Source organism: Setaria italica, chromosome V (assembly GCF_000263155.2).
Source record: "Setaria italica strain Yugu1 chromosome V, Setaria_italica_v2.0, whole genome shotgun sequence".
Classification (NCBI taxonomy): Eukaryota; Viridiplantae; Streptophyta; class Magnoliopsida; order Poales; family Poaceae; genus Setaria; species Setaria italica.
The window spans coordinates 34708819-34723626 of NC_028454.1; the positions used below are offsets into that span (position 1 = coordinate 34708819).

Sequence of the window (14808 nt, forward strand, 5' to 3'; positions counted from 1 at the left end):
GTACCATGAGTCTTGTGTGCAGCCATCATGTTGCGGAGCAGGAGGTTGAGGTGACGCCGGCATCCTCCAAGTCCTACACGGCAACTGTTTCCGCACCGTCGGCCATGGGCGGCGACGGGTGGAACGGCCGCTCGACGCCGGCGACGGAAGCTGTACGGGCGGTAGGAGCCACGGGAAGAACAGGAGTCGCGGGAAGAACAGGAGTCGCGGGAAGAACAGGAGCCACGGTTGTTTTTTTTTTCTTTCTCAACGGTACTGTAAAGGGTGGCATTGGTGGGTAATTTCTACCCAACTCCAAGAGGGGTTATAAAAGTTGTTTTTTGAGAGCACCCTTTGAGGAGCTCCAGGAAAATCTTGGAGTTGCCCCCCAGATCCACATTTTTTTTGGAGTTGGTATAGTTGGAGCTGGAGGCGTTTGGCAAGATGAAGCTGGAGTGGAGCTATTTTTTTTGGAGCGGAGCAGTCCCAAACAGGCCCTTAGTGTGCAGAGATACGGGCAGGACGTAGCGCGCTTGTAGCAGCACTTATATACCACAAATCCGGAACTCAAATGCGGATTAATATGTGTGAGTGGTGAGGGAATTGGATGCCCGTCGTATCAGGACCAGCATGAAATGCTCATCAGCGTACTTGTTTTCCACACGAGGGCGACCTGAAAAAGGCTGAAACTTGATAGTCAATAAACGATGCAGATAAAGGCTTACGACCGTACAAGGTACTACGCAATAAACTGACAAGTGACGAGCTAGTATTGGACCGGCGAATACGATACCATCAAGTGAGTGGCTGTGTGCTCCCGGAGTATTAGGTCGGGGGCATCATATGATTGGCGAATATGTACCAGTACTTTAATCGTTTCATGGATGGTTTAACTCATTCGCAAGCAATCTGAGCTTTCAGGGAATTCCTCGTCGACGTGTCCAGTGCGCAGTGTGGCGGAATGATGGTCTGATGAAAAATCTTAACTATGAATTCCTACTTAAAAGATCTTCTTTGAAAAAGTTTCCAAAGTAGAAAATTTCAAATAAGAAAAATTATATAAAATGAGAATCCGAGGAGTGGACTTGGGACCATTAGTGCGCCAAGAATTTCAATGTGAGATGAAATGAGGTTCCTTAGCGCGCAATTAGGTGCCCTTTGGCACGGCTTATGTACAGCTTATGGGAAGCCGTGCCAAAGGTGTCGCTCAAACCGGCTTCTAGGCATAAGCCCTGCAAAATATGGACATCGGCTTGTACTACTGGGGCAAGTCAGTTTTTTAGCTTCTTGCGGCTCATCCTTACCTTACTTCACGTAAAGACGCATGTACCCATGGGCTAGGTCAAACATAGCACTAGGGAGAAATCGGAGAGAGAAAAGGAAGGAGGACTGCAGCATCGCCGAAGAAAGAAACCGGGGAGAGAGAAAGAAAGGAGGGGAAAAAAGAAAAGAAGAAAGGAGGGAAAAAAAAGAAAAGAAGGGGAGAAGGAAATAGAAATAAGAAAGGAAAGAAAAAAAAGGAAAATAGGAGAAAAAAAAGAAAAGAGGAAGAAAAAAAGATGAGGGTACTATGGACATTCGACATCTCCTTTCCAATCTAAAAACTATGAGAAGTCGTTCTACCTAACATTTTTCTAACAACACAAGCTAGAACTAGAAAAAGTCACTTTAACAGAGAAGCCAGAGCTAAAGTCATTTTTACAGCAGCAAGAGCCATGCCAAACGAGACTTTATTATACCTCAAACTCATGAAGGGGACCCGATAAAAAGACCTGCAAATAGTCCATCAGTCCATGCCACACGGTTCGCAAAAACTTAACATACTAATTGTGATCTGAAAAATTATGACCTCGGTTGTAGTTTGCACTTTCCAGCGACCTAACAGCAGCTCAAGAACACAGGTGTTGCTTTCTTCCTCTGAACCTTACTCCTTCAGCAAGGACTCACTCATCCTCAGTGCCAAACTAGCTATGGCATATAGGAGTATCATTTCGCTTCACCACTGGTAGTAATGATATCAATCGTGGCTTCAAGTAAATCTGTTCTTCAGTGACAGTTATGTGTTAGCTGACATTTCTTGTTCCCTAGTGCACCAGCCTCTTATTGCCGGACTGATTGACTGGCTGACAGTTGAAGTGTTGAACTGCTCCCACGATCAGCTAATCAACCCAGTGATCAACATCCCATTTGCGCTGTCAAGTGGCCGATCCTCCACTTTGCCAGGACACTCCACCACATATCCACTGTTAGTTGGGGGCCCTGTGCTGCGGTGTGAGATTCCTGGAGCGGTTCAGGTCACTCATTACTCCTGCTTCTGCTTGACAATTGCTTACCTTTGTTTGGTTGTTCCAAAGTCAGTAGTCAGTCGATAAGCAAATCATCAGCAGGGCAAACCTACTGTCCCCATCCAGGATTGCTGGGTGTTATAATTTGGCGTTCAAGTTGTAACAATCCAAAATAGTTAATCATGTCATGGAGTATACATGTGCATCATCTCTAGCACCATTGCATCTTTTGAGCTCAATTGATTTACCATTGGACTTGAAATTAAATTAAAAACTTGAATTTTAGCATGTACCTTGTGAAGCAACATAGATTTCTACTATAGAACCTATACTATGGGATGGCTTGATAAATTAGTACTTCTCCAAACTTGAATTTAGGTAATTTGTTCCCTGATCTTTAGAGACCATCTTGAGGCCAAACAACTTACCCTAAGACTCAAAAGTACCCTTTCGGGAAGAATTTTCATTTCAAACCTGCAATAGCTATGATGCCAGCTATGAGCAAAATGGATCGCCCTTGATTTATCTCCTTGATTTATTTCACGATTTTGGGAGATCTCTAGATGGTCTAATTTGAATCGCTATGTTTAATCAGTTCCATGGGTTTCGTTTCGGTCTCGGCAGCATCTTCTTCCTTTAATATTTATAAATTCATCCAAAACTCTTTGAATACCTATTGTTGATGTTTTGTGCGGAGTTTTTGCAAGTTTTGCGGAATTTCCGCAGGTTTTTGCGGAGTATCTGAAGATTTTTGCGGATTCTCCGAAGTTTTCTCTTTTCTGGGAGAGTTGCGGAAACTGCGTAACTTTTTCCGGAAAACTCCGTAGTTCCAAAAATCTCCGTAGGTGTCGATTCCCCTGGTTCTGTTCGTCTGACGCCGTTTTCTCCATGATGCGCTAGCCGTTTTCTATACCACGTGGCTTCAGCCTGTCCGCCAGGCACCTGACGCCGTCCGCACCCTTCCCACAAAACCTCTGAGGCTCCCCCTCCTGTTTTCTCTCTCCCTCACTCTCGTTTCTTCCTTGAGCTTCTGCCACTCCTCCTGCTGCTCACCTCCACCATCGCCCCAGGTAGGAGCTGGCTGGCCAAGCCTTGGCCAGGCTAGGGACGAGCTCCCCCTCCTCCACGTCGACCTTCCCCACGCAAGAATTAGCATGCAACAAGCTATTCTTCGAGTTCTTTTTCTTCAACTCTAGTGACGCAAGTCCAAGCCCGATCTCCTCCATCGTCGCTCTACTCCAACTTGTGGCTCTCTAAATCGTCCTTCCTCATCCTTGGTAAGGTTCCCCTATGGTTTCCTCCTCCTCTCTCCTTCATTGGAAGCTCTTCCATTAACCTTCATGGAATCTTATCTCCATTGATGTTGCATGTCATCCAAACCTCCATGCATGTTGTTGCTATGATCTAAAACTTAATCTCCATCACCTAAGGAAGCTCTAGGATCAAACCGCACTGCAATCGGTCGTCGGAATCACCGGCAATGCCATTTTTGGGAACTTGACGAGTTATTTACAGTTCTGCCATCGAGGGAAAACGTGAATATATCCTGGTTTTGAATTGGATTTAAATGTTCTATCATAGATGCTTTGAATTGGTGTAGTTGTATGATAAAAATAATTGACATTCTTCTATGCACTCATAATATCCTAAGATTTGTATTGTTATGTATGAGATGTTAAAAACATGACTAATTCTCTAATGCTCTAAATATTAAGAAACAAATTCTACTAGTTTCGTTGTGATGTTTACTAACAATTAAAAATATGTTTGCTCTAAAAATTAGTACTTTAATCTCTAGTTTAATTAAATATATGCTTATCTTGTTGTTTGCATAGTTAATCATCTATTAGTTTAAAAATTATGAAACCAACTTTAGTAGTTTCCAAATGACATTTATCATCTAGTAGAAGCGTTTGTTTGTATAAATCATGTGTAGACAGTTGTAACTATGTTTGCTTAAACCTAGTTAATTAGTAAAATGCATAATAAGTACATATGTGTTCCAAAATTAAGAATTAGTTTTGTTAGCCTCGGTGGACTCTTATATACCGTATAACATGAGTAACACTCATACTTCATGTATTCATATACTTTGCAATTTCCTAAATAAATGTGCTATGCCTTTGTGATTAGAAACCTCCATGTTATAAACTACTAGAATAATAATGCTTGCCTTAGTAAGTGTAAGTTCTCATTTAGAAAGTTATATTTTTACTCCTATTTCAGATGTGGTGCTACATCTTATAATTAATTCTTGAATTGTCTAATGTTAGTTAACTAGTGTTACTAGCTAGCTTACTTGAGCATTATCAATTATTTAATATTGTCAATTATTTAATTTTTATAAGAATCAAGAAATATTCCAATTGATGCTTTATGTTGTGACAATTTAATTATATGATAGTTCATATGGCAACTCAACAAGTAGCACAACTAGTGTTAATATCCTTCTTATACTACCACTTGTCTTAATTATATGCACGTGTATGGCCTATTATTTTAGTGCCTTCTCTCTATGTTGTGCTTGTGTGCCCTACTTCTAACCTTTGATTGCTTGCTTGATGACCTGAAATCATCTTAGCCTTTACTTCTTATGAGTCATTGAATCTCGTACGCATGTGTATTCATAGCATCTTTTCTAATTCATGCATTCATATCTTTTTCTTAGAGAACGACGTCTTGGAGTGTTGCGTTTTTGGAGCATCAATCTCAGGCAGACACCTATGTATCTCAACTCTATTTTCTAAATGTAAAAGCTATTATTTATTAATGGTTGTGCATGGGCTTAGCTCAATCTAGACATATGCAATGTGTAGATCCTACTAGAACTCTTGGAATTACCTCAACTTATTTAGAGAAAATATGGATGCTAGAAACTTCAATATATTTGTTTCGCCATGCTTAGTTCTCGGTAGAAGTCGAGAGGTGGCAATGTCACCACCACTCGTGAGAATTTGGATGTTTGCTTATTTATACTTGAGTAGTTGAGAAAGCATAAAATATGAGCAACATGAATGATGATTCGAGACTTGAGCAAGTGTGTTAGGGCCATGTTGAAAGTGGAATCCAAGTGGCATAGGCTTGCTTGAGTTGGTTAAGACCCGGTCGTTATTGCTGTGATACTTGAGCACCATTCCGTACAAACCACATACTTAATATGGGAATGGTAAGCGAAGTAGCATAAGTCGCACCTTATTTTGACTGGATTCGGCGCGAGATGTGATGATGTGTGATCGGCCGTATCCGGTGCATCTATACATTTCCAGCCATTCGTTCATAGCCGGGTGTGGGTATGTGAACGGTCAGGGGCATGAATCAACACTTATCCTAGGCCAAGGGTATAGTCGTTGGTTTTGCGCCTCGTGTGGAAAAAGTTGTACACCCATGCAGGGTTATAATCTATTGCAATAGTCGCGCTCCCAGTCAAAGAGCACGCTCATGTACTTGGACTTAGAGTTTTGTGAAGAGCTTATGGAAGATTGGGCTCATGACTACATGCTCACTTTACTACTTATGCAATTGTATTGGTGCTTGATAGAGAAAGTAGATGCCATGTATTTTGCTTATTCACTTGAGAAATTATGCTAGCATTTTATGGTCTAATGTTAAAACTTGACAAGCCTCGTGCATCCACTAAATGTGTAGTATTATGGATAAGTCCTGCAAGTACGCAATGTACTTACGGTGCTGCCGTTAAGTTGTTTTGCAGGTTTTCTTCTTGTGAGTGATTGCCACGTTCATTCCATCAGAGCCGGCAATGTGGATGAATGGTGGATATCGCTCTAACCTTGTGCTGGTGGTGTCTTATGGGCAAGAACATCATTGTTGCACATTATTAGTTTATATCTCCGCTGCGTTTTAACTCTCAATCTAAGAAAAACATGTTAGGATAGTCACTTAGACCTAAGCTAAATCTTAGTTGGTTAAGAACCTCATTTTAATCGGTGAAACTCTCATGTTCTAGTTGCTTATATGTAATTATAATTTATGAATTTTTGTAAGATGATCAAGACTTGTAAACAAGGTTTAAAAATTTACTCTCATATGTAATGGTTGCTATGATTAAAAAGCGGTATGCGGGTTGTTCTTGAGTGATGGTCCAGGCGCATGCCAGGAACTAATTAAGTTGGGTCGATCGATGAATGATTATCCGATTTAGGTGAGATAATTTGGGCAGTTGCAAGCTCAGCTCAGCCCAAAATCGTCTCGGTAGCAACGACACGCCGAGCCGCTTTCTGAAAGGCAAGTTGGCATTCAGCTAAGGAACAGGTACGGCCGCCACAGACACGATCCATGAGAACCATCGCCCGGCTCTCAAAACCTTCGCCGGCCTGTCGCCTTCGTGCACGGCGCTGGCGGTGACGACGATCGGAAGGAAAACGATGGAATCCAACACGAGGACACGCCGTGAGATACGAGGCCCACTCACTGTCACCGGCTCACCGCAATGGGGAACGGTATGGCGACTTGGCGAGGTGGCATGTGGTGCGCGCGGACCCGATCGCCTTTCCGTTGGCTCTTGGCTCCCATAGTTTTTCCAATCAAAGTCACCTCGCTACGGGCTACGCCTTTTTTTTTTTTTGGCAGAATGCCTGTTGGAAACAAAGCAATAGAAATTCCAAGTTTTCTTGACAAGGGCTCGGCTCACCCGTTCACCGTTTCACGTACGTGATGGATGCAGCAGCGCCTGCATCTGAACTTGTCCGTCGACCGTTCTGGCGTTCTGTACTGGTGTGCTGTGGCAGTGTCAAACGCATTAGCAGCTAGTACTAGTAAACACACAGTGCTCCGCAGTCTGCACCTGCAGATACATGAACTGATGAACACGCATGTCATCGATGAACACTGAACATGCAGCTACTAGGCCATGCGTGCCCGCATGCAGGGGCCTACCGGCCGTTGATCGTGAGCTGTCTCGGGGACGCAGGCATGCCAGGCCAGGCCAGCCAGGCTGCGAACGTGGTGGTTCCGGCTCCAGCCTCACGGTCCTTTCATCAGCTATAAATAACAGGCGCCGTTCATCTCCCTACCACACACCAGTACGACACCTCCTCCCTCGCGCGCTCTCTCTCTCTCTCGGTTTCTTGCTTTCCAGCGTGCACGGAGCAAAGCCTGCAGACGTTTGCTGTAAGCGAAATGGCGTCCAAGGCCTTGCGCCGCGCCGTCGTCGTCGCTGTGCTCGCCGCGTCCTCCCTCGCGGGGGTCGCCATGGCCGCCGACGAGCCCGCGCCGAGCCCCACGTCCGGTGCCGCCGCCGTCTCCTCCTCGCTCGCCGCCGCCCTCCTCTGTCCCGCCGTGGCGCTCCTCTTCGGCGGCCTGCGCCGCTGAGTTCGAGGCCACCGCGTGCGCGTGGTGTTGCTGTTCTTGCATGATCGACTGCCTCATGTGCCCTTTTCCCTCCCCCATTCCTACATGTGTTTAGGAGCTCTGTTATTGTACAAGTTTGATGCGTTTTCTACATTCTTGTGCGGACCATCTTCTGTAATGATTCAGATATTTTATATCAGCATTTGCTGTGTTAGTGGCTTGGTCAGATATGGTGTCTCCAGTGGCATTTAGCCCCTGCAGTTTCACTTGTTTCGTTTCATTCGATTCCGTGCAATCTTCCAAACTGTGGATGTGCTGAGTTTGACCACAAGCAGCTTTACAGCCCACGTACTGAGCAGCAGATCAGTCAGGCTACATGACTACATCTGAATGCCGAATTGAATCCCAGCACCCCAATGCGTGGCAAGTACTCGACGATGGCAGGCGCCGCCTGCGACTTGGGCCTTGTTGAGCTCATCGAGCTGCCTTGGGTGCGCCGTGCGCGCGACCGAGAGGCCTATACGCTGCCGGCGCCGTGGCCGCTCCGAGGTCGCGACAGGCCGCGCAGTACAGACTAGAGGGCTACAGCTCGTCGTGGGAGTCCTCGGGGCCGCTGGACGCCGCGCGGCGCCGCAGGTACCCCGTGGCGAGGTTGGCGTGCATCGCGGCGCCGTAGGGGAGCGCGTCGTCGTCGATGAGGAAGTGCGGCGAGTGCGCGGCGTGCACGGACCCGACCTCCTCGTTCCCTATCCCGACGAAGTAGAAGTGGGACGCGGGCACGGCCTCGGAGAAGGCGGCGAAGTCCTCGCTCCCCATGCACGGCTCCATGGCGCCGCGGACGTTGCCCGCGCCCACCGTCTCCGCGGCGACGGCCTCGAAGTGCGCGTGCAGCGACGGGGTGTTTACGGTCGGGGGGAGCAGCGGGCTGCCCCCCACGCCGAAGTCCACGGACGCCGCGCACCGGTGCACCGCGGCCTGCGCCACGACCACCTCCTCGATCCGCCGCTTCAGCCGCGTGAACCCCTCGGCGGAGAAGCACCGGAACGTGCCGCCGATGGTGACGGAGTCCGGGATCACGTTGAACGCGCCGCCGCCGCGGAACCTCGTCACGGTCACCACCTGCGAGTCCAGCGGGTCGGCCTCCCGCGAGACGAGGCTCTGCAGGCTTAGGACGACGCTGGAGGCGGCCACGACGGGGTCGACGGAGCTGTGGGGGATCGCGGCGTGCCCGCCCACCCCGGTGATCACCGCCTCGAAGAACCCGCACCCGGCCAGCAGCGGGCCGGCCCTGGAGCCCACCACGCCGGTGGGGAGCATCACGGTGACGTGGAACCCGAAGATGGCCTCGACGTTGTCCACGGCGCCGGCCTCCACCATCTTCTTGGCGCCAATGCCCACCTCCTCTCCTGGCTGGAAGAGGAGGACCACCGTGCCCTGCACAAAAAATTAGAGCACTGGCTATTATTATCGCCTTCTCTTGCACACTGTGAACTCCAGTCCGAAGATTCTTGCAACTATCCGTAGGAAAATTCTCAACGACAACAACGACAGAACTAAATGAAAGGAGCAACAGATCTTCTGACTTTAAAAAGGCGAGAGGAACTTGAACTCTGCCTTCAACTATAAACCACGTGCTCTATCAGTAACACTTCTTCTTCGCGTCCATTATTACATGTTGCGAAGCCTAGTTTTCAATAGAAAAAGAAAGGACTCTTCTTCAGTCCAAGAGCTAGTTGAACAGTGCCCCATCAGAAGAGACAGTTCTATCAAATCGGAGTCAATTAGGCGTGTACTATATGAAAACGTCTAGCATTCAAGGAAAAACAATCATAAATACATGACGAACGCCCACTTGCTCGACCAGATCACGACATCTCCGGAATAGTTCGAAATCCGCAAGAAAACAAAAGCCTCGCTACGGTTTGATCCATGGACTGCCAAACATGTACGTCTTCGTTGAGAAAGAATGTAATGGACAACATGGGACACAGGCCAGTATTGTAGAGAAAGACGTCTGGCGTTGTCTCGTGGAAAATATCTTTAGGCTAATTCCAAAACTCATGGTGTCTATAGGTAGTGTTAATCTTGCCAAAATCACTCCAACCTATGATTTCTTCATGTGAGATCGTAATAAATTTTCTCTCATTTCTCTTATTCTTCGTTGGAGATCGCGTCAACATCATATCTTGCATGAAACTTGGTTTCTCCATATTTTTATCTCTCTCCTCATTAACTCTCTTCCCACATGACACCATATTTAATGCTATGGAAACCAGCTGAGGTGGGAGGTTGGAACTGGCCTTAGTTTCTTGTTACAATACTGACGTGCACCTTTTTTCAGATAATAAATCAGACCAGGCATAACACGCGTGTGCTCACTCCAATAGCTTGTCCATTATATTCCATTTTCTTTCGTCCCATCAACTGCCAGTATATTAACTAAAAACGACTGTTTCCAAGCAATAAAGTCTAAGCAGTGACGAGACAAAACCAAATCCCAGCGCCAAATTACCACATTTTCTAAAAAAAATAAAACAAAAGGAGGACACCACAAAGAAAGATGTTGAGGGGAATTATGTTGGCAATTGGCAGGTTCAACTCGATAGCTTAATTTGAGGAGGAGCATGGACATCTGAAGCATCAAGGGCGAAAATGACTTGGCACCAAACTGTTTCCTGAATGAAATAAATAATTGCGCGGACTATATGCAACCGCGCAACGTGACAGTTCAAGAAATTTCAAATCAGGCGACTCGAAATCCAGCAACCTGTTAGATGGTGACGCGCGCACAGTTTACTCGTCTACTCGACGACAAATGAGAAACAAATATTATATGATGCCGTTGGGAGGATAAGCCGGCTGAAAAGTTGAAACGGCTGATTTGTTGTGAGAAAAAAATACTGCTCGGTGGCTGATAAGCCGGCTGATAAGCTGAAGCGAACAGGCTGAAGAGCGGGAGACGACAGTGAACCTGCAGCTCGTGGCGGCGCTCATGGAGGATCTTGGCGGCGCCGAGCAGCATTGCGGTGTGCGCATCGTGGCCGCAGGCGTGCATCTTCCTCGCCTCCTTGCTCTTGTGCTCCCACTCCACCTCCTCCTGGTCCACAGAAATCGAAAACAGGTTTAGTTTAGAGGCCATGGGGGTTAAAGTTTGATTTTGATTAGGGGAACGCAATGCAAGTAGTGTATGGTGTGCAGCTTTGGAGCAAAAAGAGAGTTGATGAGTCAACTTGCTGAGGTTAACACTGCATGTGTCCGGATACAGGCCTGCTTCCTGTTTGGATAAACCTTACCGGTTGTCCGGTTGTACTTCGCTTCCCCCAAAGTGTATATTCAAAGATCAAGATGATGTTAGCTTGCTTGACTTTGCACTTTACACCACGAAAAGACACTTCGGCCGTAGGCATGGCTTTTGCATAGCTCGATTTCTAGCGGCATTTCTTCCTTTTCTATTCCTCCTTTCGAGATGAAACCTAGTGGTATTCTAGTAGGCTTTTCCAGCAGCTCGAACGGCACTGCACATCACAGATATCGTCCTCCCTAGGCGCCTGAAGCTATCGTCCAATTTGCAGCGGGAAGTCATGGGATGAAACCTTGGCGCGCTGTTCATCTTCGTTTCACTTTCACACCACAAGACTCCTAAATCGATCAAATTCCAAAACGAAGACGAGAAAAACAGTCTGAAGAAAGAAGTTCGAGACCTGGAGCGGGAGCGCGTCCATGTCGGCGCGCAGCGCGACGAACGGCGGTCCCCCGGTGCCGACGGCCGCGACGACGCCCGTGCCGGCGACGGGGTACCTGTACGCGACGCCCATGGCGTGGAGCTCCCTCCGGACCAGCGCGCTCGTCTCGTGCTCCTGGAACGCCAGCTCGGGCCGCTCGTGGATGGCCCGCCTGACGTCGGCCATCCACGCCGCGAACTCCGGGCGCTGCGCCCGCCGCAGCACGTCGCTGCTGCTGCTGCCGGCGCCGCCCGCCGCGGACGCCGCCGAGGCGCCGAGCCACGCGACGGCGGCGGCGACAGCGACGAGAGCGAGCAGGGCGGCGCGTGAGGCCGCGCGCGGTGGCCACGGCCTCGGCCTCGGCGCGGGCGCGGCCATCGGGGGCGGGAGCGGGATGGGACAAAGGCCGCGCGGCACGGTGCGGGGTGGTGCTTGTGGCGCAGGCGGCGCCCGCGCGCTTGTGGTGGGTTTTATACACGCGTCTCCGGCGCCGCGCGCGACGTGTGCGCTGTATGGCCCTGTTTTGCGCTGCCTTTGCCTTCCCTGTCTCAGGAGCCGTGGGATCGCCGGCGCACGTGGCCAACGTGAGAGCACGGCCTCGCTGGATTCAGCTCGAGCACGTGTCCGTAGAGGAACGGCCGTGGCGTGCCGGGGGCATATTGCCATTGGTAGAAGTCGTTGCGGCCTGACGAGGGAACCGAGCCTAGCTAGTCACGAACCAGTCGTGCCGTGCACCGGCGCACGACGGAGGTTGTGGCCGATCGGGCGCTATTCGTGGCTGGAGGGGCTGCGACTTGTGTGGCAGGTTTAAGGAAATGCGCCTCCTTTTGACCTCTATGTCACACGGCGTTCGAGTTGAAAAGTTCAGGCTGAACCGGGCAGCAGCTCGCTGCTCGCGTGGGATTATTGGCAGCGTGGCTTCATTCAATTCTGCATGTGATTTATTGACAAAGCTATCGAGACATTCTTGACGTTTTCCTATGTTTTTTTCCTTTTCACGAGGACGTTTTCCTATGTACTAGAGCACTTTAAGCATTCGGTCCGGTAGGTCACTAGGTCGTAGTTGTAGTACATACCAAGTTGGTAATCGCCGAGTGCGTCAAAGCAGCCCGCGAAAAATGCGGCAATCCAACTACTATCAGAGATAAAACACTCATAATATACCCAGATATAGGTAAGCTATAAAAATGAGAGTGTTATGCAACAACCAAATGTCCACCACGTGTCCATGGTGAGGTGTCGGATTAACTAATATTATGACCACGGAACGTTTGATTAGAAGCGAGTTTGAGTTCAATCAGGTGAGGAAAGAGACGGGAAATGCACCTCGTCACTGTCACTCTCATATCAAGACTTCACCAAGCTTCCGACATGGACTTCGCGGGCTGCAATATTCTTGTGCTGTCTTAAATCACCTCAACCTATAGTACCATCAGTTCCACACACGAAACTGTTGGCCAACAAAAACTGGCCGGTATTCATGAAATGCGCATGCGCGACAATACGCTTCACCAGAAATGCAATCCATATGCACTGCACCTTGTGGAAATGCAATCCATATGCACTGCACCTTGTGGTCAAGTAATAAAGACCAAGGGACTATTTGGTTGCCGTGAGGAGTCTAGCCTGGCTCGCACCAGCCAGCTAGGCTCTTCAGAGCCAAGCTCAATGCATGCAGGAGCATGGTGTTTGGTAGCCAGGCTATCCCGAGAACCTGTTTAGTTACTCGTACGAAGACGGATTGCATAAGATGAAAATATATAAATAATCATCGTAACGATATTATTACAAGAAACTATTATCTTATAGCCATTAGGTTATCTTATTACTCCTTAGTATTAATCGAAATATGTTAATATCATTTAATATGTGCTAATAATACATTAATAATGTCATTAGATGGCTAATTACCCGCACCACGCGAGCCTGGCCCGGCAGAAACAACCGATTTCTGCGTTCCTCCAGAACCTGACTGCGAGGGGTTTCATGCACGCGCGGAGCTTAGTCGAGCAGATACGCAAACCAAACGAACGTGTGTTCTCGCACCGGCAGAGCCTGGCTGAGGACTGATGCAGGCAACCAAACGCGTCCTGAACAGAACGCGACCTAACCAGGCCAGGTCACAAAGTCATGGAGTCGTTCAAAGCCAAGATCCAAGGACGTACACAATGCAAAAATAGTGCAACATGAGGAACGCATGGCAAATGGTAGCAGTAGTGCGCAGAATAGCTTTGGGTCATATCCACAGTACAAACTACAAAAGTAGTAAAGACTAGACCAGGCCATTATTTTCAGCTGCTCCAGCGTTATAGTACATCAGGAGTCAGGACATGAGGGCCACCGGTCACCAGCCACCAAGATACATTTATCTCGCTGCCTGCCCGATCTTCGGCATAGGCACCAGGCGTGCACAGGACGCCCCCATTCCTCCTCCATTTTCCACGTGCAAACAGAAACAGCGCACCAGGCCAGAACGATATCTCCGACCCTTGGATTTGCTCGCACACTGTAACACCATCGGATGTTTGGATGCGAGGTACTAAACTTTAGGAGAGTCACATCGGATGTTCGGATGCTAATTAGGAGGACTAAATATGAGCTAATTATAAAACTAACTGCAGAACCCCTGTACTAATTCGCGAGATGAATCTATTAAACCTAATTAATCCATCATTAGCAAATAGTTACTGTAGCACCATATTGTCAAATCATGAACTAATTAGGCTTAATAGATTCGTCTCGTGAATTAGACTCCATCTGTATAATTAATTTTGTAATTAGATTGTATTTAATACTCCTAAACATCTAATGTGACATGTAGTAAACTTGAGAAACTTGAGGGTTGTATCAAACACGCCCCAGTCGGCATCGTTGATTCAGGGCCGTTCTTAACAAGAGCCACTGCCAGTTCACTCAGAGTCCCTACGTGCTGCGCATCGTGTCGTGCTGTGATGACTGCGTGTAAGGTTATGTTTACTTCCCTCCAAACTCTCAACTTTGACACTATGCAAAAAGAAGATTCCCCATCACATCAAACTTGCGGTACATGCATGGAGTACTAAATGTAGACGAAATCAAAAACTAATTGCACAGTTTTGTTATACTTTGCGAGATGAATCTTTTGAGCCTAATTAGTCAATATTTTGACAATAATTCACAAATACAAACGAAACGCTACAGTTACGCATTTATGGCAAAATGCTAATTTTGCCTATCCCAAATTGGGAGCTAGGCCTAACATGAGGAGCGCATGCATTAGGCTGTGCCTGTGCGCGATCTGAACAAGGTACGGCGGCCTCCTATTCCCTGTTCGGCGGCGTCTCGTCCATCAATTTGATGTAACCGAGCGCCAGGAAAGGACGAGCAACTTGATATTTTGGCTTAGGTTACTTTTACTTAAAATATTTTAAGCACGTGTTAGATACTAATTAGGAGTATTAAACGTAGGCTATTTACAAAACTCATTACATAAGTGGAGGCTAAACGGCGAGACGACTCTTTTAAGCCTATTTAAA

General features: G+C 47.7%; 1 protein-coding gene across 1 annotated transcript; it reads right to left on the reverse strand.

Annotated features, from left to right (window-relative positions):
• Positions 1-7801: 7801 nt before the first annotated feature.
• Positions 7802-11721, reverse strand: LOC101775300 (IAA-amino acid hydrolase ILR1-like 2). The gene is made up of 3 exons (XM_004969644.2): positions 11273-11721; positions 10543-10668; positions 7802-9005 (listed from the first exon to the last, which is right to left on the reverse strand). The coding sequence occupies exons 1-3, from the start codon at positions 11669-11671 to the stop codon at positions 8154-8156; spliced, it is 1377 nt and encodes a 458-aa protein (XP_004969701.1). The 5' UTR covers positions 11672-11721; the 3' UTR covers positions 7802-8153.
• Between the last annotated feature and the right edge of the window lie 3087 nt (positions 11722-14808).

Excerpts from the sequence above, each read along its gene's own strand:
- LOC101775300 (XM_004969644.2), bottom strand. The coding sequence starts at position 11,671 with ATGGCCGCGCCCGCGCCGAGGCCGAGGCCGTGGCCACCGCGCGCGGCC. Across the intron at positions 10,669-11,272 it reads TGGACGCGCTCCCGCTCCAG|GAGGAGGTGGAGTGGGAGCA; the intron begins GTCTCGAACTTC and ends TCTGTGGACCAG. Across the intron at positions 9,006-10,542 it reads AGCGCCGCCACGAGCTGCAG|GGCACGGTGGTCCTCCTCTT; the intron begins GTTCACTGTCGT and ends TTTTTTGTGCAG.